The following is a 27,273-nucleotide window of genomic DNA, read 5'->3' as shown; positions in this document are numbered from 1 at the left end:
GGATGTCGCGACGTTCCTGGTCATGCTTGTTTGGGTGTTCCTCTGCGATATGCTTCCTGGCACCAAATGAGAAGAGTGTGACAGAACATTACATGTGGAGAACAGAGTGGTTATCCTCAGCGGGTAATAAAAACGCTCTCCTCCCCTTCTGACCTTTGGAACATGCACGTGCAGTTCCATCGCTCCATCACCGGGGTAGACGCGTCTCCCTCTCATAGCTCCCCTCATTTCCCCTCTGAAAGCCGAATAATCCATCTTGAGATGAGGCTTGTTGCTTCCTCGCCACCTTGACCTTGCAGAAAGCGTCGCGCTCAAATCCAGGCCGTCACCGTCAGGAGCTTCTCTTGCTCTGCGGTCCACTCCATCAGCATGCTGCTGCTCGACTGCTTCTGGTTCCGTGTGTATTATTAGTATGTAGTGCTGCTCTTGAAGTTCAGACGTAAGTGTCGGGGCACAAATACACAAACCTGGAAGAGAGTCGAGACCAGAAGAAGCAATAATGAGATTTTTTTTTTCCCACTTCCTCTTAGCCTTGAGATTAGTTGTCAATCAGTCAAGAATACCAGTCCAAGGAAATCCTGGTTTGTTAGATCAGGATGGGGGATCTCACCTCTGCTTACAAGGAGTAACTGAAATAAAGAGACACAAGCAGGTGAACCGGGCAGGTCTTAATCGCCACAAACACTTCAAGTTATCACACAACCTCTTTTTGTTCTCAGCAAAATGTAGATGAACGCACCCCAGAGGTCATATCCCAAATCACCATTTGATTAAAAAAAACAAAAACATGATGAATGTGAGTGCCTGATAGCTTCACACACCCTAATTTCTGCTGCGTGTTTTTTTTTTTTTTAATCCTTCCATCCGACTCTCGGATGGAGGTCAGAGGTCGTCAAATGTGTCTGATGTCGCGAGGCGGTCTAAAGAGCCGCAGTTCCTCATATGGGAGTTCAGAGGGATCAAAATTAGTTATTAGGTGCTGGAAAGGCTGTAAATTGCCTGGCTGTAATTCCACTCACAGATTTACTGCTTGGCCTCAAGGGGCCTTTACAGCATAGAGATGACCCCTTTTACCTCACTGGCTAAAGGTTACCGTAAATCACACCCCTCCTACCCTCAACGCCATCACACTCTTCCTCTCTCTCTCTCTCTCTCTCTCTCTCTCTCTCTCTCTCTCTCTCTCTCTCTCTCACACACACACACACACACACACACATTCACACCAGTACTGACCTTTTGTGTCCCTTGGAGCTTTTCTTGTTTTGTTTTGTTTCAGATGCTAATTTACGGTTTGTACATTTACAGTCAATTACCTTCAGAGGAAGCTGCTGGAATAAAACTGTTGGCGTCCTTGACTTGTCAGTCGCCAACTTTTAGAGATGAGGACGACTGACGACTGATTGATGATTCTGATGGTTTCGGTTGATTTGTGCGTCTGATAAGACACCATTTAATCGTAGCCTATGATACGGGAATTGCTAAAATGTCATTACAGCGCGCTTATTCTATTTTTAAAGAACAAAAAAGGCATCAATGATGTCATCAAAAGCAAAAGGCAAAAATAAATTAAAAAGTAAAGTTTCTGTTCTCCTAACTTCCCGGCGGATAGCAGCATATCCGTGTTTCTGAGAGAGAAGAGAAATGTAAATAACTTGAACTGGATTATTCTAGATTGGAGGGGAGTCTGCCTGAAGAATGTGGTGTGATTCGGCTGCCCGCGCGCGTGCCTGCTTTTTAATCAGCTTCATGCCCAGAATAAAAATTTAAAAAAAAACAAAAAAACACCAAAGAAAAAGCCAATTCTCCCGATCAACCAGTCAACGTCCAGCCTCTGTAAAATTGCTGTATTTTACTGTGAATTCTGAGATTTTTCCCTCGTATTACCGTGATTTAGCTGTAAGCCTCTGCAGAATTGCTGCTTTACTGTAAGTTTGGCGTTAATGTCCGCTCACATTACCGTGATTTAGCTGTTAGCTTCTCAGAATTACTGTATTTTAATGTGTTTGGTGTAAATATCCCTCATATTACTGTGATTTATCCGCGTGCAAAGACAACGTACAACCTGTGAGAGTCCTCACCTCCTCCCCGTTTCCGTATCATAAAAATACTTTATCTTTTTATGACACTTTATTACCGTTTTATTAGTCCATCTATAAAATTATGTTTTTGTGACTAGCATATAGGGACTGCAAAGTTAATATCATTATACGACCCGCTGGTTAAATGAATAAATTAGCTTGAAACTTTAATGTCTGCTGCAGGTCCCTGGGAATACTTAAACTTGCTCCTGGTCCCGTTGCAGGTATTCGTGCAGTCACGGGTTCAAGCTGTCCTGATGCGACATCACGATATGAACCCGCCGCCGTGCCTTCCGTCAGTACGAGCCATTCATCGCCCGCCGGCCAAGACTTGGCACTGGTCGGTTATTCCACTTGGCCTTTTGTCTCTTTTAGCTCATTTGAGTGACCGTCCAATTCCAGCAGGCAATTAAGCAGAATAAAATCAATGTGGTGTTCAACCGTGAGAATTCACCGGTTTGGTATTGTTCCTGCTTGACTCGCTTTGTGTTAATGGTTAATTGTGAATGATTAATTTCTGCATAAACAACCACCAACCTCTTGGAGAGGCCGATTGATTTTATCTGGGTTTCTTTTTTTTCTTTTTTCTTTTTTTAGAGGACACGTACAAGGTGATAAAAATCAAACAGCCATACTGCTTTATAAGGCTGGATGTCTTTTTTTGTACTTGGAAAACAATAAAGATACAATATAGCTTGATGCCCCCTCCCCCGCCACCACAGTTCTCCAAGGTTCATTCAATCACTCCTTGGTTGGTGCAGCTCTTTGAACTTGTGAAGGCTTTACTACAAATACAACAATACTCATGCCTTTAAATGTTCTCAACTAGGTTCTGCGGGTACTGCACGGCAGCTGCTTGTCAACCGTGGATGTCCTTGGTGTTCCACTCGTGAAAGGCGGTTCCCGTGTAACCTTCTTGAATGTTTTAAAGCTCTGGAAATGAACCCGGCGTTGCGCCAGGTTCCCTTTGCTCTTGTTGCGACCGATCCCTTCTTTACCGGCCCGACTTAGGCCAAGAATCCACCTGGTACCGGTCCTGATCCGACTGCTCTTGGTTACGGCCTTGTGGTTCTCATGTCCCTCCTCTTTTGCAGTCCAAAAAATGCGAGCCATCTGTTTCTCTGTTTTAAGCCGCTAATTAAAGACGCATCCCGATGGAAAGTCCAGTTTCAACATCTTCATTAATTTTCATTTTTTGAACAGTTATGTGATGTGTTGAGATTAAATATGACTTAGATTTTTGGGGCTTTTTAAAAAAAAAAAAAAAATCCCGCTGTAATACAACCGTCAAAATGAGACATCCTGCTGTTTTTGCGATTGTTAAGGATATTTAAGCCAATTATTTTTGAGTGACCACCGAAAATTATCCTTCTATCCCCAGAAAACAAAAGGAAAAGCGATATTCAACTTGTCTGGGGTCAAAACCGAAGACATTTTAGCCTGATGACCATTTGCTAACCTGTTAGCGAGAGAAAATGAGATCAGTTATTTCGAGATTTTAAACATTGTGCGTTAATTACATACCCCTTCAATATAACGGCATGACAGAACCATGGGTTGAGAAAACAAAAGGTGAAGACATCATGAACTGGAGGTATTAACAGGTTAATAACTGATTCATCTCAGGGTGGCTTGATTACCTCGTGGTCTCAAGATAAAGACATAAAAAAAAACATAATTGCAAGCACAAACCTCGTCGAAATAAACCTTTTTCCTCCTAATCCATAGCTCATAAAATACCCATAATCTGGAGGGAGAGACACCTCCCTGATTAAACTAATAACTATTATTACTCTTATTATTATTACTATTTGCATGATGAGGAATCACTTGATATCGGCATGTAAATGAATATTAGCAGTGCAGCATCACTCAGGCTCGTGCGGACAACTGAAGGCAACATTTGTATTGATAGCAGGAGGCTCATCTCATCATTTATTCACCAGCTCCCTCTGTCCTGCCCTCTCTTTGGTCTCATGCTGTAAATATAACACTGTTCAATCAAATATTAAATACCCGCAGAGAGAGAGAGAGAGGAGGAAAAAAAAAGGGGGGGGGGACTTCGTGAAACTGATGGTAATTGCAAAAGCATCGAGATTTTTGTCGGGTTGGCTCATAATCTGGGATTTTCCTGTTTCCAGTACACCGAATTAGAGTCATGATGCGATCGTGAGGAGTTCTTATGTCGAATTGATGCCATGACCGCTGTTTCTGTTCTAACTGAGTGTCCAGAGGTTGTGCAGCCTCCGGCAGGCTCGTGTGAGGGAGTTTCTTGCAGGAGATGGAGGGCGCGTCATCACATGGATGGCAGTTTTTTGAAAAATGGAGCCGCTGCCATAATTTTGTCTGACACTCCGTCCACACTCGGGGAGGAAGCCTTGTCCACCATTTCATTTAGAGTTCACCTTCTCGGCAAGACTGCCCCGCTCACATATCTACACACATTCTGCCTGACATATTGCAGTGCTAGGCAGTTTGTACAGGTAATGAGAAGATGGGGGAGTAGGGAGGTGGGGGGCGTGTTGGTCTAGCAGGTCATGGGTAAACCAGTGCTAGAGATGCTTGGAACAAAAACCCAGGTCACCCAAATGCGAGCTCATCTCAGCGATAGATGATAATGAGGCCTTTATTTCCTCAACACTTTCTGAAAACTCCTGCCCCCCCAGAAAGGACAAAAACACCCGGTTCTGTCGCAGGAACCACGGTAAATGCGCGTCTTCTCGCGAAAAGGCGTCTCTCATCTGTTTTACTAAAAACAAAACAGTTTTTTGGTGGGTTAAAACAGATAAATACAAACTTACATCGAGGAAAAACCATACTCTGATGTCAGTTTTCTCACCAGAACAACAATCTGCAAATGTCCCAGCACCTCACTTTATTGCACCTGGTTTTGGCGCCAGAACAATGGCTGCCAAGGCACTGATGTGTGACCAAAAACATCCAGTTTTGTTGCCAGAACAATGGCTGTACGTGTCCCAACATCTCGCCAGAAACACCCGGGTGTCCTGGAATCAAATACAAACAAAAAAACGAACAAAAACGCCGTTCCAGCATCTCCTTAAAAACACTTTGTTGCAGTGGATACAATTGATAAGTCAGGAAAAATGGCTGCAAATGTCTTGCTGAAAATGCCCGGTTTTGTTGTCTGAATACCGACACTGGTGTGTCGTCTGTCGCTTCAGATTCTGTGACTGAAACACAAGTTATTGCACCTCGCGTTTCGTGTGCGTCCCTCTTAGCTGGAATACTTGCCGCTCTGATCGGTGAGGACTCAGGAATATGAGGAAGTGGGTTTGAACTGAGTCTCTCTCTAAACGTAATTGGGCTCTCCGGACCCTCCCTAGGCTCCGATAGACAACCTGTCCTCTCTGTCTCTCTCCTTTCTGTCTTAGCAGACATTTTCTCTCACATTTATGTTCATACACGGTATAACACAACAGTATGTTTTGTAGAAAGTCTGTGATTCTTTTCTTCTTCTCTTTATTCATATACGCATCTTTATTGTGGATGCTGCTGCATCCAAGCCTGCATCTGCAAAACAGCTCAATCAAAAATAGTGCAGTCCTTTTTATTTTTGAGTTTATTTATTTTAGTTTTTTCAGCATGAATACTGGTTCGTTTAACTGCCCACACAAACCCTCTGATTATCATAAGCCCCAACCGAATATCAGAAACTCAGCTGCTGTTCTCAGCGGGGCACCCGCCAGTGTCAGCATCACTCTCATCACATCCACCGGGGGACTTTCAAATAGCCTCAGGGGTTTCTAGCAGTACCGCGCGCGCGCGCGTGTGTGTGTGTTCACATATATATACACTGTACATCACTTGATATATCTTATCATATCACTTGATACCTCTACTTGAAAGTCCACTTCACCGATGCATGTCCGGCATGTTCATCTATTTATTTGTACGCCAGGACATCCTCTCTTCTCACCAAATCATACTTCCACCACAACACATTCCACCATTTCTCTCTCTCTCTCTCTCTCTCTCTCTCTCTCTCTCACACACACACACCATCCCATTTTCAGGTTATTTATGAGAAGCTGTGCCTTGGAGGCTGCAGTGTTTCCTGAGAATACAAATTTCACCAGGTTTTTCCATGAGAGATGCAGCAAAATAAACATCACCGAGTGAAAACAAACCTCCATTTGCTGCATTTGCAATGTCGTGAATAATTCCGTGGGGCTGTAGGAGATGAGCACGTGCTTTGCTTTACTGCTGCTGGTCGCCGTGTACATCATACAGATGTTGGCAGTGACTTGTAGAAGCAGAGCGATAGAAACGCAAACAAGAGATGTAGCTGTCACTGGTTCTATTTGTCTTTTATGCGTTTTTAGGGATTCGTTTTGCCAGTAATTGAGGGAGAACATCTTTCTTTGATTGTTTAGCCGTCATTTCAATGAAGCGTAAGTTGATAAGACCTTTCTGCCGAGGGAAGAGAATTACTGGACTATGTTAGAAGCCACTGGTCTATGTGAGATGCAGTTTCAGTGGAGCCCATTATCTGTCAAGATCTGGACAGCGTGGCCTTTAAGAGGAAGCTTCTCCTCAACCCTGAGGTCATGTCATTTCTTTAACTGCGATTTATTAGAAAGGATTGCTTGCAAAGCTGCTGGGCTGCTTGTGTGGGTGATTGTTTGCTTGTTTGCTTGGTTTAAATCGTGTTAACTGTAGTCAGTCGCTGAGAGAAGTGAAGCCGACCCGTTCAGAGCTCTCAAACATATTTTTAATCTCTCCTTTGAATCACTTCGTTAAGACTCCAAAATGCTGACGGAGCCAGCCATGTGTATTTAGCTCCAAGCTAATGAAGCCCCATGGCTATCAAACACAATCAAACAAACAAAAATGCAGAAATCGTCAGTTTACAAACTCTAAAAGCGCATAACCCTTCCGGCCCGGCCGTGAATGAGTTTTGATATCAGCTGGGCACGTCAAGCAGGTTATATTAGGTTTGATTTTTGGTCAAATCAAAGTTCAAGTCTGCAGTCTTTGGTTTTTGGTATCAAACAGAGCTGGTTAAAGTCATGTAGAATCAAGGGGGCCTCGCCAAGGAGGCTTCAGACTGGTCAGGGCGAGGCCAAAGGATGGCAGTTCTCAAAGGACATCATAAAGAGCAGCCTAAATGTGCGTGATTTGGTTCAGGACTGGCGTGCGATGGTTTTGAGGGGATTTGTCTTGCTCTCCCCGGAGCAGAAAACCCGAAGGAGTAGTTGGAGAAACTACTGATGACTCAGCACGGACCATTGTCAAGATTTCAATATCTGGCTCTTTATTAAGGTGGGACCTAGTTCTAAGCCACCATGTCAGACTTTAAAAACCCCTGATTTAGACTCTCTGTGTGGGCCCTCATGAAGCAGATGCGTGACAAAAGTGCTGAGTCGTGATCTTGAGAACACTGAGATGACGACTGAGTCCCGATTGGCGGCCGGCGACAGTCGAGAAACAGAGGAGCAATCACAGCAGCTCGTTTTTCTAACCTCACGCTTTCCTGCATGTAAACCGTCGGGATTTAGAGGCGACGCCCCTGACCTTTACCACTGCAGACGGGTTGGTTTTCCCAGTGTCACACCCAGAAGTTCAGGTCTGCCAAGTATCTTCGACAGGAATGCAGCTCTGGGTTTTCACGCCGTTGATCCCCTCGGGGGGAATAAGCAGGAGTGTACTTCACCTTACTGCCCCGCCTGTTGCTAATGTAGACCTAAACCCAAACTTTGATCACAGGCTAAATCCACTTGAGGTTGTTGTTTTTTTTGTTTTTTGTTTTTTCAAAGTCGTTGCTCACAAGGCAGAGTAAGATTTAGTAGTAATTAAGGGATTTCCTCAGTGTATGGTGTCATTGTGCGGGGGATTTGTCCCTCTGTGGAAGGTTTTTAAGGATTTGTTTCGCTACGAAAGCTTGGAGACACAATATTGCCACCTTCCCTGGGGGGGGGGGGGGGGGGGTGAGTTATTGTCCTTGTCTCCTGAAGGGCGGATGGTGCACAGAGTCTGAATTAGAACGTGCACTCATACCGACAGATCACCGCTTTTATTTAGCCGGCAGCAAGTATCCGTAATGTGACGCTAATACGGCTCAAATTAATAATTGTTTTCATCTCTCCGTAGCTCCATTTGGTGATTCATCTTTTCAACTATAAAGTGCCCGTGGATTGAGAAAATGCTTCATTCAAATACGTTTACAAAAGAAGAAAACGCAGTCGCTTCAACGATTCGAGCAAACAACAGTCCTCCGGCATTTTTCAAACGCGGAATCATCATTCAATCTGAATCCACCCAGACGAGCCGTTCAAAGATTCGTCCTTTAAAGAAAATGAACGATCTGTCATTGATTATTGTTCCAAGAGGAAATTATAATTCAGCAACAGCAGTCTCAAACGAGGCATTTAAAGTTGTTAGTTTATTTCAAAGACTGTGACACACACACACACACACACACACACACACACACACACGTAGAACCAATTTTATATACATTAACAGTAAAGTAATGGCAGCAGGGTTGCTAGGATACTTTACTGAAAATACATTTCTGTACTTTCATTTTACTGTAAAAAAAAAAAAAAACAGTAAAGTTCAGCACCATTTTTTCCACCGTTTCCTTTATAAGTGGAACCAGACCTATGTGGTGAAAAAATGAACCTTTATTCCGATGCGTTTTGGGAGCTTCAGCACATGTGAGCAACTGCATCAGAACGCAGACGGTGGTGATGATTGCGGTGTCCATAAACATAAATTTAGTTATCAGATATTAACGCCGGTTCTCCCAGCGCTACTCAGATACACTGAACCTCTCAGTTTCCTGCAGGAATAGAAAAAAAAAATACAATCAAACAAATTCCCACTTTTCCAATGAGAATGCAGCAGCGACCCTCCCGGCACGTCAGTCACATCAGAGACGCGTGTGTCTTTGTACCCGTCTGACACGAGCTGCTCCAAAGACACGTCCGCTCACAGGTGCCTGTCTTCAGGCCCAGGCGTCAGGGACAGAGGTTTGAGACAGGTGGTGTCTCCTCCTCGGACGGCGTGAGTGGGAGGGGGTGATCTGGGGGTGATCGGTGGCTGTGTGTTCATGCCTGTTTCGATCTCTGTGTCTGAGAGGGAGCAGGGATCCTGGTCTGGTGGATGAGAGCAGTCGGGTGTTGCTGCTGTTTCTGTCCGACACAAATCCCTCTCCACTAAGACATAACAGCTCTCGTCTTAGTGCTGCTGCTTCTATTTTTAGAGCCCAAACTTGCTAAATGTAGCTTAGCCACTCAAACATTTAGAGATTCTGGGTGAGGTAAAGGTCACGTTGTTGAGCTGATATCTGGCTCTTGTCCTCCAAACTCTTTTACTCCTCCTCATTATTTTTCTCTCTCTTCTTTTTCCTCATCTCTTCTGCCGGTTGCCTGCTCTCCCTTTTCTCATTTTCCTTCTGATTTTTCTTGCCACGGCAAAAGAACAACAGTCGTCGTGTTTCCATCACGGTGTTTTGGAGTATCGCAGCAGCTCGCTTGAGGTGCTTTTACAGTTTTCAAAAGAGTAAATGCTCAAAACAGAAGTTGGAGACTTGAATAAGCTCCATTTTTTTTAAAAGAATGTCTAAATTTATGACTTATGGGCTTTTCTAAATGCATTGAAATTAATGACAAACTAATTTTTCACATTTACAATATTTATGTGTATTTTTCAGTGTGTAAAATCTACACTTGACCGACTAAAACTACGTTCTGCCTTTCTGATGCAGTACAAACGCTGGCCTCTCCCATCACACACACCCTGTGCTCTCAGCTGGGTTTATAGTACTACTACTACACACACACACACACACACACACACACACACACACTCCCTTCTTCCCATGTGCTGTCATCCAGGATGTCTAAGCCCACTACACTCCCCTCCCCCCTCCCCAGAATGGGTCAATCCATTTTTATCCTCAGATTACAATCAGTCCATCCAATCCTTTCCCCTCCATTGTCCAATGGATTGGGCCTTTTTTCACCCAGATGTAGAGCCAAGGCTGGTCTATTCTTAGTCCATCATATTTATTTTCTGGAATTATTTTTGACCTCTGGCTCTGGCTGTGACCTCATGTGTCTTGAATGACTCTTTCTTCTGTAATTAGAAGTAATGTGATTCATTTATACATACATATACATATATACATATACACACACACACACACACACACACACACACACACACACATACATATATATATATATATATATATATATATATGTGTGTTTAACTTTTTTCTAACAATCTGCCATCTTACAACTTCTGCTGCATTGTTGCATCACTGCACCGCCCAACAAAGGAGTGCTGTTGCAGCGAATAATGCGACGCTGACCCGTCACCCCCTTCTCTTTATTGTTGCTCAGGAGTTTGCGGCGCTGACCAAGGAGCTGAACGCCTGCAGGGAGCAGCTGCTGGAGAAGGAGGAGGAGATCTCGGAGCTGAAAGCTGAGAGGAACAACACCAGGGTGAGGTCACGATGCACGTTCACACACACACACACACACACACACACACACACACACGCAGAATCTGTATCCATCTTTACGTATCGACCATTGCTATTTTTATTGGGAAATATATTTTAAATGTGCATAGATGCACATAAATGAAAGGAGGAGGAACTTAATTGAACCAGGGTGTGTGTGTGTGTGTGTGTGTGTGCGTGTGTGCGTGCGCGCATGTGTGTGTGTGTGTGTGTGTGTGTTTGTGTGTGGGGATAAAAGACAGGAGTAATTAGTGGAGGGAACATCCAGGGGTCTTTGGGTGAAGATGAGCGCAAGATCTACTCCTTACACTTTGTCAAAGATGCGCCTTAGAGGAAATGATGCTGATGCTGCGTTTTATCACGTGCAAAATTCACAGATACGATCATCACCGTTTTGAATAGTTTTCCCAGTGCTCCAGGAAAATGATTGTCTTTCAGTAAAAGAATTTAACTGCAAGTACAGCTCTTCTTTACTTCATCATGTAAGCCAGGTATGTGGCCATTTTACAAATGAATTTGTTAGGCTATTATCTCGAGAAGGAAGACGTGTTTTCGCGTGATAACAGGAAAATTCCCTGACTGAGGCTGAATTTATCTTGTCATCAAAAAAAAAAAAAGCACACACAAAAAAAAAACAAAAACTTGTTGCCATATCTGGGTCAAAAAGCCAAGCCTGCTGCACTCAGCGATACGCAACGTCCCCAGGAAACTTCTGCTGTCCGGGGGTTCGGTTTTAAGGCAGTCGAGCCGCTGAAGCAAGCACGTGCGCTCTGATTCCAGTGCAGAGACGTACCTCGTTAACTTCCCGTGTTCTGCCTGAGCGCGTTTCTGCTTACTTCACATGGATGGCATCTCAATGGTAAAGTCAACTCCAAATGGCACGGATGCCCTGCAGTGTCCAAGTATTTGAGGAGGAGGAGAAGAAGAAGAAATTTAAAAAAATATATATATTAGAGGATCAACTTGATTTTACGGAGCTGAAGTCGCGTATCTTCAGTCAAAGAAAAAGAAAAACTTTAAAAGTGAGCGCGCTCTGCTGTTGACAGATAAGACTCTGTTTTCTATTCCAGGGCCGATTAAGTGCGGATTTACAGTCCTGCACTATCTTTGTCAGGGTAGAAGCAAAAAGACTGACAAACACTAAAAAAAAAAAAAAAAAAAGACGAGGTGGAGACGAGGCAGCCTGAACAGGGACAGACAAAGTCATTTTCACTCTCTCACTTTATTATCACCTCAAGTCCTTCGACGGGCAATTACCAAACAAACTTTAATTAATCTTGTTTTGGTCGCTGGTAGGGCTTTACAGTTTATAATTAAATCTTCTAAGGCATGTGCAGGCAGTCAGCGGACTAAGGAGTTGAAAGCAAATGACATGCATGTAAATTCACAAACTCAGAAGTGGTGCAGAGACAAGATAAGACGGGAAGAGGGAACGCAACAGAGAAGATGATAAATATGTAGCAGCCAACAGGAGGGGACGGCAGCTGTTGTCTCCTCTTATTCTGAAGGCGCTACCTAAGGCAGAACCCAGGGTAAACATTCACTGATGTATTGACTCAGCAGTGGGCATTTTGTTGAGTGAGCAGGAGAATGTATGTCGACACGCTGCCTGCTGGTGGAGCTCCGAGAAACACTTTTACCAGACAATGCAACCGATTAAACTCTTCCAGCTACGGTGGAAGTCTACGGAGCCCCGGAGTGGCCAAGAAAGAGAAATATTCACAGTGTGTGGGCAGAAAACTGAACGTGTTCCCACAATTTAAACAATTTTTCACCCAGAGGAATAATGTGTTCTCTCAATATAGTTTTCAAGTCCACAACCTAACTGCTGTTCCCTCAGTTTGGCTGTTTCACGGCCATGACGCACAACTTGTTCCCTCAACTAAATACATTTGTGGCCATAAGATGTAACATGTTCCCTAAGTTTCATTATTTCATGGCCACTAAATACAACTTGTTCCCTCAACTTAATAAATTTGTGGCCAAAAGATATAACATGTTCCCTTAATTTAAAGATCTCATGACCATGACATACAATTTGTTCCCTCAACTTAATGAATTTAAGGACATAACTTTTCAAATAATTAATTGCCGCAGGATAGGACATGATCCCACAATTTATTTAATTAGTGCCCACAAGAAATAACTTGTTCCCTCAATGTACATGTTTTCAGCCTCAAGATGAAACTTGTTCCCTCATTTACAAATTTTCATGGCCATAGAATATTAACTGTTCCCACAATTTCATTATTTTGCTGCCAGGAGATAAAACAGGGTTCCCTCGATATTCCATGCCAAGGAGATATAACTTGTTCCCACAATTAAATTATTGATTATTTTGGGGGAAAACGTGATATCTTGTTGCTTTAAAATAACTACATTGAGGGAACAAATTATATCTTGTGGCGTCAAAATGGCTACATTAAGAGAATGAGTGATATGTCGTGTGGCAGATTGATCACATTGAGGTTTAAGAGGTTTAGATCTTGTGGCGTCAACATCTAAATCCAGGGAACACATTTTATCTTATGGCCACAAATGTATTAAATTGAGGGAACAAGTTATACCTTGTATGCTCAAAACTATTTCATTGAGGGAACAAGTTATGTCTGATGGGCTACAAAGCTATACAGTATCTTGTGGCTCCATAAGAGACAGTATTCTGTCCCCTGCCATTGTATTTCTTGTGTTTCCTCTCTATGGCCCCTCCAGGGCCCTGTAGACGCCTGGACCAGGTCCTTTTTTTTAGCCTCTCATTCTCGTGCAGTATTTCCATCCATTATCATCCACTCCTGCGGAGATCTGGAGCACTTCTGACTGGTAAATGGCTTTCTGTTGAAAATTTGTCAGCCACATCTGCAGGAAGAACAAAAAAAAAAACCCAGTAGATTTGCTGTGATGGCGGACACGAGGAAGGGGCTCGAAATATTATTGATTGTGTCTCTTCCGAAGTTGGAGTCGCACGAAGCTAGAAGCTGCAAACTCAGACTTTATACTATTGATTATATCGAGTTAAGGGTGGAATTTTGCCTTCGTTTGTTACTTCATTTGGCACCGTAGCGCTGCCTGGAAGATGATGCCTTTACAGACGCAGCCCCTATAGAATTGGATATATGATATCTTACTGTGTGTGACGGTGATGACACCTCGCCAAACCCAGCATAAAAGTAAATACATCGTCTTTGCACCCGACATTTATCTCCTGCAGCCTCCTGTAAACCCTTTAAGCCTCCCAGATTCACCGCAGCATCCTTTTTTATATCTCAGATTTTCGATACATACTTGACTGATGCTCACCAGAATAATAACTGCAGCTTTTATTGGAAGAGAAGAGGCCGTCGCTCCCAATATGAGGTCTTATATCTCACTAAATTATAGGTGTTAGTTGACTCTCTCGTTAGAGCTCTCAAGTTCCGCTTCATCCGTGTGTGTCACATTTATCTCCCACAGACATGCAATAAAACTCTGCTTTGAGTAACGTTTTATCTCTGCAGCCTGGCTGGTATTCTCTCTTCCAGTTAGTGTTTCTACTTGTGTATTCACAGTCATTGGTGTGCTGTTACTTATGTTTCTTCGCCACATTGCATGAAGTCCTTTTCTTATTCTAAATTCTCCGTCACACCCATGATGATGATGATGATGGTGGTGGTGGTGGTGTTGGTGGTGGTGGTGGTGGCAGTGATGTCTCCTGTGTCCTCTCCTCAGCTGCTTCTGGAGCATCTCGAGTGCCTGGTGTCCAGACACGAGCGGTCGCTGCGGATGACGGTGGTCAAGAGGCAGGCTCAGTCTCCCTCGGGAGTCTCCAGTGAAGTCGAGGTCCTCAAAGCGCTCAAGTCCCTGTTTGAACACCATAAAGCCCTGGATGAGAAGGTGCGTGCGCCTCCACCGTTTTACTCACATGAGACGCTGCACTGCGTTTGCTGCAAGGAAGATGGCATTTTTGCAGGATGTTATAGAAGTTAGCATCCCTCGACTAAGAGCTAATGGGATTGTGAAAATGCTGAAGGGGCACGGGCGCATCGCTGCAACGACGCTGTTATGTTGCGCAGGGGTCGCCTGCTGCGGCGGTGTTGCCTCCAACCTGTTTGGGCGTCTGTACCGACAAATGAGCCGTGTCTGCAGGTGGGAAGCTGAGTGGGTGGATGGGGGTCCTGGTTGCCTTCCTAGCACCTGTTCATTTAGGGCACCTGTTAAAGGAGGAATAGCATGATCCTTTTACGAAGTACATTCCCCTTGTTCTGTTTTCGCGTTGCTCCCTGTAGAGGCAGAGGGGGCGGAGCAACGATCGTGACAGCTCGGTATGGCACGTATGTCTTAAACACGTATTAACCACAGACATTCAGCTGCAAACCCACTGATTCTGAGACGAGAGACCCAGAAATTCAACACTCAGCAGCCTGCAGCCCTCAGTAGAAAGGTGCATCTCGCGCTCCCGATCAGCTGCTGAGTAAATATTTAGTTCAATTTGTGCATTTTAGTATTTTTTTTCAGTCAGTCATGAGTGACACAATATTTATGACTATTATATTTTTGCCCACAGAGTGTAAGCTGTATTTTCCTGCTGCTGCTTTGACCTCTAAATGCCTGAACCAGCATCCTCACGACCTCCTGGTTTAGGAGCCTGTGTGTGATGTCACTGCCCCTATAATCCATTCATCCTCTCCTCCAAAAGCAGCCATTTCCAGTACAAAGCACGTCGCGCTGTTTGAGGGAATAAAAGCCGTCTTGGGCAGCTGAAGGGAAGGGAGGGGGAGGCCATCCGGACTCGGACTGTGGCTCACTTCTGATCCTTGGGTCGGCCCCCTGTGGGAGCCGCGGCGAACCCGAGGAGAGGAGTTCACAGCAGAAACCAGAGGTGTAGGAGGAGAATCTCCTCCCAGCAACCGGTGACGCTTTAAAAAGCAATGAAAGCCTCATGTTCCTACTTTGAAGCTGTAGAGGAGCATAACGGTGCAGCTCAGGGGGGAGAAGATGGGGAGGGAGTGGGGGTGGAGGGCGGCAGCAGGTTTTATCAGTCATACTGATATAAAAGTGTCACGATGTGTGTTTATTTATATGTTTCAGGTGAGAGAGAGACTACGGGTGTCGCTGGAGAGGGTTTCTGCCTTGGAGGAGGAGCTTACAGCAGCCAATCAGGAGGTACCAACGCAATTTACTCTCATTTATAACGTGCTTTGTTTTCATTTTGTCCTGAATGCTGACGGATGAACGGACGAACAGACATTTCTTACATAATGGCTGTTGTACTACAAATGTACAAGACCAGGGTGCAAAAACAAAAGTTTTTGTTTTTTTTAACAAAATACCAGAATTTTCCTTTTGGTGCCTGTACATCCAAGATGCAGCGAGTCTGTTCACACGTCCAGTTACAGCCGGAAAGACGTCTGCAGGCCCGCTCAACTCAGACGGAGCAGCGCTACATCAGACTGTGCACATGAGTGGCTGAAGCACGGCGCTGACACGAGAGCAGACACTCCTCAGCCTCCGGGCTCGGGCCCGCAGCAGCACCAGAGCAGCTCCCGCACGCTGCAGATGGTTCTGTTCCAGCTGAGAACAGTCCTCAGGCTGGCACTTCACAGCCTGTCAGACATGCCCGTCTGACACTCAGGACCAGAATAAGAGTCAGTAGGGAGTGAAGGGGGGGGGGGGGGGGGGGGCGGCGCTGGGATGTGGGAGGACAGAAGAGAGGAGGGCAGGTGGGGGAAGACAGGAATAGAGATGGGAGGAAGCAGAGGGAGGCTGCATGTTTGTGTGTTAATGATGGTGCAAGTTGGTCCCCCCCCAAAAAAAAAAACATCTGGCAAGGTGAGGAGAGGCTGGGAGGTAAACATGCTGGAGTCGCTCCGAATCCAAGAAGAGTCGAGAAAAGAATTGCTGAGCAGAAAAAAAATAAATAAATAAATAATGTGCTGCCTGTCAGTTCTTTTTTGACAACTTCAGAAACCTTTTAACTGAACTGTGAAGTATTTGACAGACATCTCGGTGCAGAGCCGAAGAATCTTCTCCCGTCACGCCGCCGAGGCTAGAAAGAGCGGCCCGCTACATCTGTGCGGCGTCTCCTCGTAAATGGTTAACACTGCAGGCGTCGACAGATGAGTGATTGGGCCTTGAGGCTTGAGAAGAGGCCGTTACAGAGGCTCTGCCCATCAGAACCGTCCAACCTCAGAGGCTCGGGGGGGAGGGGGGGCAGCACCGGGAGGCAGTAATTGATTTGCGATGGCGGTCTGTTATGAGTTCCTTCTCCTCGTGGCGGTTTACACAACGTAGATGTGCCTGATGAAATCACCGACCTTTGACCTCATCCAGCCCCGGGTGTCTGAGTGGCTGCACCACCGATGTTGTTTACCTTTTCGATGTCATAACAATAAAACTGACTTGACTTTGAAACAGGGATAGCGGATTCCCGCATTCATTGGATGCGATAAAACAAAACATTCTCAACATTATCTTTGTCCTCTCTCTGTTTCCGTGACAACGACTGTTAGTTTTAGCAGACCACGCCCCGTTCACTGGGCGGCACCCAATTTCCTATTGACTTCCGTTGATTAAAAGATTAAATTGATAATATCAGTATTTTAAGTGCACGCTAACACCCTGAAATGACGGAAAACTCTTGCGTTGATTTTTATTTTACTTATTTAATGACTTAACAATAGAAGACAACTCCTAGGAGCTGGGGATCCGTAGCAAAAATGACGCAAGGCGCGAACCTGTTATGACATCTGTGTCTCTGAGTTTAAACAGATGTGCCGAAAGAAGAAGAAATTTTAAAAAAAAAACAACAACATTGCGATTGTGAGCAGTAAATATGCATCTTGTCCTTTTTCTTCCTTTTCTTCAGAGGCTTTCCTTTGATGAAAGGTGGATCAACAACATCAAACAGTGAATAATAGGAGCTTCGTTCATTCTGCGTCTGGCAAACTTCTCCTTTCTCTAATTTCAGCGCTCGAGCTGCATCCTCGGCGCTCCGTTCATCATTTGCGTTGCCTTTATGTCAGGGGCTGTGTTAGCGTTTGATCTCTCAGCTGGATGAATCACAGACAACCTGAGAATAATGCACCGAGGCATAATCACACCCTCGCTGGGAGTAATGAACAGAGACATAGCGAAGGCAGCAGCCAAAGAACTGTCGTCGATGACTTTCTTAGGCTTGACTTTATGTCCATTTGTTGTCGAGGAGAGATAAGTGTCTCTCCATCTCCACTTTAAAGAAATAAACAGCGACTCCCTCTTTGATGACAGTGAATGCACGCCGGCGTTAAACCAGAGTCAATAGCAGCCAGAGACACTTGTAAGTATGGTGTCTTTTATCAGCAGACACTGGACACCCTCAGGTTTACCGCAATGTTCGTTTTAACCAAAATATACTGCATTTCCTTGGGAGCAAGCCAGTCTTCCCCCAGCCTTTCTTATGAATACTATTGAGGACATGCTAGGCTACAATAAATGGTGAAAACTGCCTGGAGTCAAAAGTTGTCAAGTTGGACCTCTTCTGCGTTCTGCAAAAAACAAAATAAATGTAAAGTTTGAACTTAAGCTGAACTTTGAGACGAACACTTAAGACAATGACGGACCCTTGAAGTAAAGTTTGAAGAAATTCACCCCCCCCCCCCCCTCCTCCCCGTATCCAGCAGAATGCTTCTTTCTTTTCCTTTGTTTCCATGTCATGTGACTTTAGGGCGCCAAATCAGTGCCAGATATTAAAACTAGAATGAAATCAGCAGTAGACAAGCGCCCCATTTTATAGACTGGAACAGAAGAGAATTATTGCAATTTACCGCCTCTTCGATTCGATGTGAATGTTTCAATGCAAAACGGATCTTTTTTTCTTTTTCCTTAACCCCACACGTGATGCAACAGGAGCGTTTTCAAATTCGGTATTAACTTTTCTTCATATTTTACTTGAGTCACTTCCTTGAGCGCCGCAAAACTCATTCAGGGGTGATTTCAGGAATAAAACTTAGATGTCACCAGTTCAGGTTGTCCAGATTTGCTATTTGTACGAGTGACCACCAAACGCAACGCACTGGAATTAGTGTATAACCGCGTAATTGTGATGTTGGGATATTTGCAGCCATTGTCCTGGTGTCTAAGCCAGGTGTGTTTATTTAATTACATGTATTATAACCTTAGCCAAGTGTGTACTTTCGTTGCACCACATTGAAAATGCAGGAAAGCCAGTTCCTGCATTTTCAATGTGGTACAACGAAAGTCCGAAATACACCCAACTACTGAGCCACAACTCAGCAGACGTAGTACAGTTAAAAAAAAAAAAAAAAAACTTATCACAGCCTTTCAGTCACGGCATACGACCACATGTGAGTTAACATTTGCTTGACGAAGTAAAAGACAGACTGACAAGACGAGCTTTTATCTCACAGCCAAGCCATGTCAGCTAAACCTCCCTGGTAACACAGCTGAGCCCTCCAGGCTCCTGCTGACAGCTTGTCCATACCTATAGACCGTCTGCTGAGTCACAGCCCCCCCACCGCCATCACCGGATGATTCATGGCAAGCCAGCGTCTATTAAAATATTTCTGTGCTGCAAATTACTATCATACTCCCACAGGTTTCAGGTTTGGGAGAGTCATGTTTTGGAAAAGGCACCAGCGAGTCTCACAGGGCTTTGAGTTCTCGTCCTCCGTTGTGAGGACATCGCGCGGTTGTCTGGCAAGGGGGACGCTATTGACTGTTGTCGGTCAGGATTATGACTTCAGGACAGTTCCTGGAGGTGTCCTCTGAACATGATAATTACAGTGATTGTATCAGTGCTCACATGCTTCTGCTACACCAGAAGGAGCAGGACACGCTGTAATTTAATAGTGTTGCATAAGAGAGAAACATGGCTGCATGAGGTTGCAACAGTTGTGTATTGGTGCTTTGGTGCTGACGTCGCCACACGGATGAACGCAGTCACGGGTGTGTAACGTTTTTAGCACAGCCCCTTTTTCTTTTAAGCATCTCCTCTTTGCTATTTTTCTGTGTTGCAGATTGTGGCCTTACGGGAGCAGAATGCTCACATCCAGAGAAAAGTGGCATCGGGAGAGGGAGGAGAAGACATCCTGGAGGGTAGCGAGGCTCAACAGAAGGTCCACGGAAAGGTGAGTCTGGGCCAGCGCCTGAAGTCCTCTTCAAGGTACAAAAGTGAACACCATAATCACGTCTGAACAAAAACGTTATCTCCCTTCTTGGCATTGCAAACACTCAAATCCATCATCACACTGTCAAAAAATGTCGCTGGAGATGACTTTATATGAAATAAAGTATCAAAATCTTTCCCGACTGGAAGGGTTCTCCGCAGAGTGAAAACCTCCAGACAGTCAATATCAAAAATATGCCTGGTGTGTGTATGACAAAATTCCTGAAAAATGGAAGGAAAAAAAAAGTCCAGGAAACTTGGAGTTATCTGAAATATCAGTCTACCCCAGACGGGGATGGAACACAGAACCTCTTATCCGCCAAAAATAGGAACAGCCGGGAAAGTTCATGACTTCTCGTTTGCAGACAAGCACCCAATCACCCCAGCAGGTGTCATTCCCGACACAGACGGGGGGGAGGGGGAAGATGGTGAGCTTTTCAGCTACTTAACACACTTAAACTCCAGTGTTTAATTCTTTTTTTTTAGCTATCAGTGAAGCGAGGTTCTAAATTAACAAACGCCACACACACCCCTGCTGCGGTAATTGTCAATTTAACACTTATTAAAAAGGGTTTGATCATACATTTAACTCCAGGCGCTCTGAAGGTGACCCAATCTTGCGGGAACCTCCTATTATGCACACCTGCATAGTTGAATACAAAATCTCCCTCTGATTATTAATTTAAAGACCAACGCATCGACACCGAGGAGATCACACTCGGCTAGAGACCGATGCTGTGTTCTGTCAGGAGCATCAGAGCCCCGGACGACCGACCGTGAAGCTCAAAGCTAACGCTAGGAATCTTATTTACATGCAGACGGCAGCATCGGCATCCTGCCGAGACAGATCAATGGAGATGCTATTACTAGGCTGCTGGAGGTCGGGGGATGGGGGGCAGGTTGACAGTGAAGAGATTAAGCGTGTGATGATGAAATATGATGAATTGTTTCATGCGAAAGAAATAGGATGTGTAAATGTATCATTCTCAGGAGCATGCTTTAGCGTGAGGCTAGTTTTAGCTGGGGCGGCACTGTGGCACAGTCGCCTCACAGCAAGAAGGTTCCAGGTTCGAGTCCCGGCTCGGGTATGGGGTCTTTCTGTGTGAGTCTCCATGTTCTCCCTGTGCCTGCGTGGGTTCTCTCTGGTACTCCGGCTTCCTCCCACAGTCCAAAAACATCAAGAGGGGACCAGGTTAATCCAGACTCTAAATTGACCGTAGGCGTGGCTGGGAGAGCCATTGGTTGTCTGTCTCTATGTGTTGGCCCTGCCATGGACTGGTGACCTGTCCAGGGTGAACCCTGCCTCTCACCTGAAGGGTGCTGGGATAGGCTCCACCCCCACCACTCTTAACAGGATAAGCGGTGGAAAATGGATGGATGGATGGTTTTAGCTGCTGTTGTATTGTCATGGGAGTGACAGGTAGGAAGAGGCCAGCGAGAGGGGAAGATGTGACACTTTCAGCTCTCAAACCGTTAGCATTACGTTAGCATCTGCCCGATAACCAGCTGACGAAGCCTGACAGATGAAGCCTGTTGCTTCGCTTCTTTTAATTATTTATTCAGTAAACCTGCAACACTTTTCTAAAGCACATAGAACCAACCTTTGTTATAGCTCCTTTAATATGAGCTGTGCTAGTGTTATTAGCATTTACTAACTACTCTTGTTTCTTTTTTTTCCCATATTTTCTTTATTTTTTCATCAGTAATTATGGCACCCATTAGAGATGGATTATCATTTAAATGAAATGATCACATTTCAGTACTTTAAATATTCATTAAATATACATTGTACCGCATTGAGAAGTGTGTAAACGCATATGTCAACTACTAAATTAAAAACCAAAACTTCAATAACGATATAGGTGGTGATACTTGCAGGATTAACAATCCAACAAGCCCACAATAAACACATACAGATGTGTACAAGTACTTTTCCTCTGTAAAATTACAACTCTCACTTGAATCGTGACAAAGATAGCTACAGTGGGGCAATATTGGTGATTTATTTACGGCACCTCTGGGACAGCCTGATAAGGCGTGGCCCGAGTCTGCATGTTCCTCAAAGCATTAGTTAATCCAATCCAAACTACCATGTACTTTTGTCCTCACGTATCCCAGCTGGTGAAGTCCAGCCAAGCAGAAGAATGCCTGATTTAAGTGAAAGTTTACATAAAGTTGTTTTTTTTTAAAATCTTCCTCGATGTTCCAGGTCTGTGGAACGAGCACAGTAGTGGGAGCTGCAGTTGCATAATGTATCATCAGTGGGACACTTGATGCATTTTATAATAAAGAAGAGCTGCATTTTTAAAATGGTCCTCTGCTGTTTGAGGGCGGTCCGGTGCTGCAGCGCTGCCATTAAAACCAGTGGCGTGGTTTAGGCCTGGTCCTGTTCCCTGCTCGGGTGAATCATTGATCACAGGCAGCAGGCCTGGAGGCCCAATTAGGTTTGTCCTCACAGATGGATGGCCGAGGATCGGCAGCCCGGTCTGATACAGCAGAAAAGCCGGCGAAAGATCCAGAATAAAGACATCCATTTCCCTCAATCTCCACTTCCACCTGCTTTATTGAAATTACATTTGAGCATAAAGAATAACTTTGTCATTTGGAAGTGGCACTCAGGGCTGCCGGAGTGGATGTGTTATTTAGTCGTGATAATAAAGTTGTTTCCTGATGCGTTTTGTCGGTCCTCTGTTGCAACCTCCTCATTAATCTACCGCGTACAGAGACCCGGGGAGCTGCACAGAGCGAGAAGTGAGCGAAACCTAATCATATTACCAATTCATGTGTCAAAGCCGTTTCTCTAAATGATCCTCATGTGATTTTCTCCCAGTCTTTGTTCCCTTCCAGAATCAAAGCAGGAGAAGAGACAGAGCAGGAGATTACACACACACACACACACACACACATATATATAAACATTTATATTTATGCCTATCAGTGCTTCCAGATATATTATATCTCCTCAAGGTAAAATAGTGACGCAAAAGGCAAATGTAAGTGATGCTTCCTTTGTTGGTTTGAATTATTTATGTGCTGTATCTTTAATGTCTTTCACCAAAGGGCGCTCAGCCCGAATGGGGAGCTCTAAAAAGTTAATGGACAAACACGTTTTTGGGCAAATGACTCAACAAAACAGGGATTAAATAGCTGTTTGTTTTTTTTTAAACTTCATTTTAATGGAGAAATGCGTTGGGGTTGTTAATTATCCGTTACAACATGGACATTAACAGGAAATATGGTTTTGTCATTATCCGTGTACCAACCTCAACTGCAAGTTAGCAGTTCTCAATGGAAACTAATACATTTTTCCCCCTAAATTGTGCATAAAACCAGGTTGTCTCACATGTTTTTTTAAATTTATGTCATTTCTAAGCTAGAACGGTAGTAGTAGATAACCTCCTCCGACAGGTTTTTTTTTTTTCCTCATGGGAGCAGCAAAATTCTTGCTAGTTACCTGGTAGTTTCTGGCTAATATTTTGTGTCATTTAAAAAAAAAATTGTAATCTAATATCCATTAATTTCTTCCAAATACTCATTTATCGCCTGACATATTTTCTGGTAATTTTTTTCAGGCATATTTATGCATTCTTTTCCCCATGATTTTGAAGCACCACAGGATTCTTTTTATTCATTTTTTTTAAACATGACAACAAAATGGTTTTAACATGTAAGGGTGCAGGAACAGAATTCCTGCTTTTATAAATGCTTGTGAAATTAACTCTGAGCGCAGCCTCGACATATAGAGCTCCTTACAGGGGAAAAAAAAAAACAATACTTCAAAAGTAACCTAGAAAGGTTCAAACTCCCAGGTTTACGGGATGGTGATTTGTTTCCTCTCCTCCAGCGACTGTCCAATGGGTCCCTTGAGTCGGCCCACGAGGCGAGCCAGGTGGTGGAACTTCAGGACCTGCTGGAGAAGCAGAACTACGAGTTGGCCCAGATGAAGGAGCGAATGTCCTCCCTCTCCTCTCGGGTCTCCGAGGTGGAGCAGGAGCTGGAAATCGCTCGCAAGGACCTCATCAAGTCGGAGGAGATGAACAACAAGTACCAGCGTGACATCAAAGAGGTAACATCACAGACGCAAACACACACCGTGGATGGAAAATAATAGCAAGAGAGACATCAAAGAAAGCGGCGGCATAAAAAGCACTTATTAGCATACAGTCTCTCTCTCTCTTTACGACTGTAAACCCCTTATTAAAGTAGCAAACACACAAATGAATCTTATAAATATCCCGAAGACGTCTCAAGGATACCCAACCCTCTGTTAAACACACTTTTGACGTGCAAAAATAAGAAAAACCAGCGAGTTAAAGGACACTTTCTTGAGAATGTAGGAATATCTGTGTCATAAATCGGCTATTGAAGAGTCCAATCATCGGCCCATTCAATATATGTCCATGCGATTTGATTGCCGCTGAAGTGGACTGGATGTGAAGAGACGCTGATCCCCCCACAGCCCTGGGCTGAAATGACTATTGATTGTTGCTGGCGCTGGCCGGACCGGAGAACACGGCCTCATCGAACCTACCGCGTGTTATTAGACGGCGCTGCCTTCTCGGAGAGCGGCATGTACTATTTTCTGTGTGCTTGTCAATCCGCATGTGCGTTCTGCCGCTCAGGAAATGAATTCACAGAGATAATGTCGCCATCGGGATGGGCGGGGGGCCTCGTTTTACGACGGCAGCGTGAGATAAAAGATCCAAGCTGTGTGTTTCTCCCTTTATTGATTGTCATTTTTATTTGCTGTGATATTGTTTCTCCTGTAGATTATAAGTAGCAGTGCTAATCAAACCGGGAGGTTTTTTTTTGTGTACTTGTAACTGTGTTTGGGCTTGTCACGAAAAGTTATTTGCTAGCTGTAAGAGGTAGTTTTTAATTATTTAGGAAGTTTTGGACAGGTTTTATCCAAAGTGTAGCTGAAATCAAGATAAAGGCTAAATTCAAAGATGGCCGTCGAAGTAGTGGTAGGAAATAGCGCTACTGTACGCTCATGAGTCAGAGCAGCAGGTTAGGCCTCGGTCAGACCTGGTGTTAAGATGTGATCTTGTTGTCAAGCGGAAAACTGAATGAGTGAATTCACATTTTGCATGACAACACACCTCCGCGTGCGTCTCAGTAGACAATCAGATCTGGCTTCGCCGCCCCAGATGCAAATGCAATATTTGTTTTTGTGTGTTTTGAGTTTTTATGACAGCTACATGCAAAATTAAACGGAAATGAACCACGGTGGCCTCATCATGTTTGATTTTTGCTGTCCATTGTGTCAGCTGATTTTCATTTATTTATTCATTTCGATCACTGACATTGTAATTCTCCTTCAGGAAATACGAAGAATAATACCACATTTGGTTAAAATGTGTGTTTTTTTTGCTTTCTGAAGTTGCAGAGAGATCATCGTGGGTCACTCAGAATAGTTAACCCTTTCAAGTGCTCACTGTTATGTGTCATGAACTACAAAGACCTCTTGGTGAATCCAGAATGCTAAACACACCTGACACATATCATTAGCTTAAAGCTAATGGTGACTGAGCGATAACAACTGCAAAGCTGTCCAAAATACTCTCAAGCGCACAATCCACATCTTCTTGAGCTGATGCTATGCTTAGCAATCAGTCTGTCCGTCCCTGTTAGCCTCAAGCTAATATGCGTCTGCCATTACCTGTAAATTTGAGTTAGCATTAAGTAACTGTTACCTTCAAGCTAATATGCGTCTGTCATTACCTGTAAACTTGAGTTAGCATTAAGTAACTGTTTGCCTCAAGCTAATATGCGTCTGCCATTACCTGTAAACTTGAGTTAGCATTAAGTAACTGTTACCTTCAAGCTAATATGCGTTTGCAATTACCAGTAAACTGGAGTTAGCATTAAATCACTTTTAGCTTGAAACTAATATATGTCTGCATTACCTGTAAACTGGAGTTAGCAAGAAGTCACCTTCAGTTTCAAGGTAATATGCATCTGCCGCTACCTGTAATCTGCAATTAGCAAGAAGTCAGCGCTAGCTTCAAGCTAATATGCATCTGCCATTACCTGCAGTCTGGAGTTAGCAGGAATTCACTGTTAGCATCAAGCTAATATGTGTCTGCCCTTACGTTTAATATGGGGTTAACAAAAAGTCACACAGGGAAGAATAAACATGTTTGAAGGTCACAACATCTAACTGTGTTTATGTGAACAGCTAATTACACGACATGTGTGAAGCGATGCTTTAAAGTCTCAATAGGGCCCCAAGCGCTAGTTAGCTATAGTTTTGACAGTCGCTAGTTAGCTTCAGTGTCATGCTACACATGAAAAGTTTTGCTTAAATATATGAAAACTCTCAACACCAGTCACAAACGTGCAAATATTAATCATGAAAATGAATGTGCCCAGCATGTGTTTTCTGAATTTACCAACTGCTATAAGAGCCGCAGATGTTTTTTTGGTTGCAAGATCTTACAAAACGTGCTCATTTTAGGGAAGTTTAGAGAAAACAAAGTTTTTCGTAAAAATGCTTAACTATGATTACAAAGCATACTTCTTAATAATATCTGTTACGTGCAGGCCATGTGTCAGAAGGAGGACATGGAGGAACGGATCGTCACACTGGAGAAACGCTACCTGAGCGCCCAGCGAGAGTCCACCTCCGTGCACGACATCAACGACAAACTGGAGAATGAGCTGGCGAACAAGGAGGCCTTCCTCAGACAGGTCCGTAGAACCCAGAGTTTGCTTCACAGACATTCATTTAGAAGTATTTAATCAAGTTTTTTTTTTTTAATCAAACAGAGTTCTTCAGGTCCAGGTGGCAGCCGAAACAGGACCACTCTAAGTGAAATACCAGACATTTTTCTGACAGTGTAACCAGATTCGGGGAATGCTCACAGCTGCTTGTGTGTGATGGATAGTTCCTGTCAGTTAGCAGAGCCTGTAACAGCTGTTCCACAGAGGTTTGGTAATGAGAAAACATCTTGACATTCTGTCAAATAATGTCAGAGGAAATTATTACTGGAGAAGGACTTTGTGTCTTCAAGAGTTTACTTGGAGCAGATGCACGTGGCTCGATGATGTCTGATCAAACACTGGAGCGCATTTATTCTCCCTTTCAGGATTCTTTGAGATTCATTGCAGCCAATTAGATAAATTTCACAGCCGTAGAAGATTGAGCGACGTTTCCCTCGCGCGGGCTTAAGCGCCAGCTGAGCTCTGGAAAGATGCAATGAATACCAATCAGAACCAGTATGACCAGAGGAGACGATGTAGAGGCTTTGCTGTGAAGAGAAGTGGCCCAGAGATGCAGATTCTCTCAGACATCCTCTTCAGCAACATTTACTCTTTACTTTATCTCCAAGCAACCGTGAGAGCCTCATCAGTGTGGAGATACGGTTGAGGTACAGTCGTTTTGGCTGAATTTGACAGTTTTTCATTCTGTCCGAGAGTCAGAAACTAGTAAATGATGTAGGACAGGCTGTTCTCATGTATTTGTACTCTGAAGCTCTGTAGAGAGAGTAGCATTTGTTGGAAACGTAGCACTTTGACTTTAACCGCTGCCGTACCACGTACAAACACACTTCCTAAAC

General features: G+C 44.1%; 1 protein-coding gene across 1 annotated transcript in view; it reads left to right on the top strand.

Moving 5' to 3' along the window:
• ppfia2 (PTPRF interacting protein alpha 2) overlaps positions 1-27,273 on the top strand; it is a 176,327-nt gene that overhangs the window by 120,921 nt on the left and 28,133 nt on the right. The window contains exons 6-11 of the mRNA XM_086201844.1: positions 10,451-10,552; positions 14,278-14,442; positions 15,637-15,711; positions 19,563-19,673; positions 23,556-23,777; positions 26,258-26,404. Coding sequence (XP_086057970.1) covers positions 10,451-10,552; positions 14,278-14,442; positions 15,637-15,711; positions 19,563-19,673; positions 23,556-23,777; positions 26,258-26,404 — 822 coding nt within the window. The remainder of the gene's footprint in view (positions 1-10,450; positions 10,553-14,277; positions 14,443-15,636; positions 15,712-19,562; positions 19,674-23,555; positions 23,778-26,257; positions 26,405-27,273) is intronic.

Source organism: Aulostomus chinensis, chromosome 4 (assembly GCF_037954235.1).
Source record: "Aulostomus chinensis isolate RoL2024-O1b breed Wild chromosome 4, RoL_Achi_v1.0, whole genome shotgun sequence".
NCBI classification, from domain to species: domain Eukaryota; kingdom Metazoa; phylum Chordata; class Actinopteri; order Syngnathiformes; family Aulostomidae; genus Aulostomus; species Aulostomus chinensis.
The sequence above is the reverse complement of the archived record's forward strand: the minus strand, read 5'-3'. Positions and strand labels throughout refer to the sequence as shown.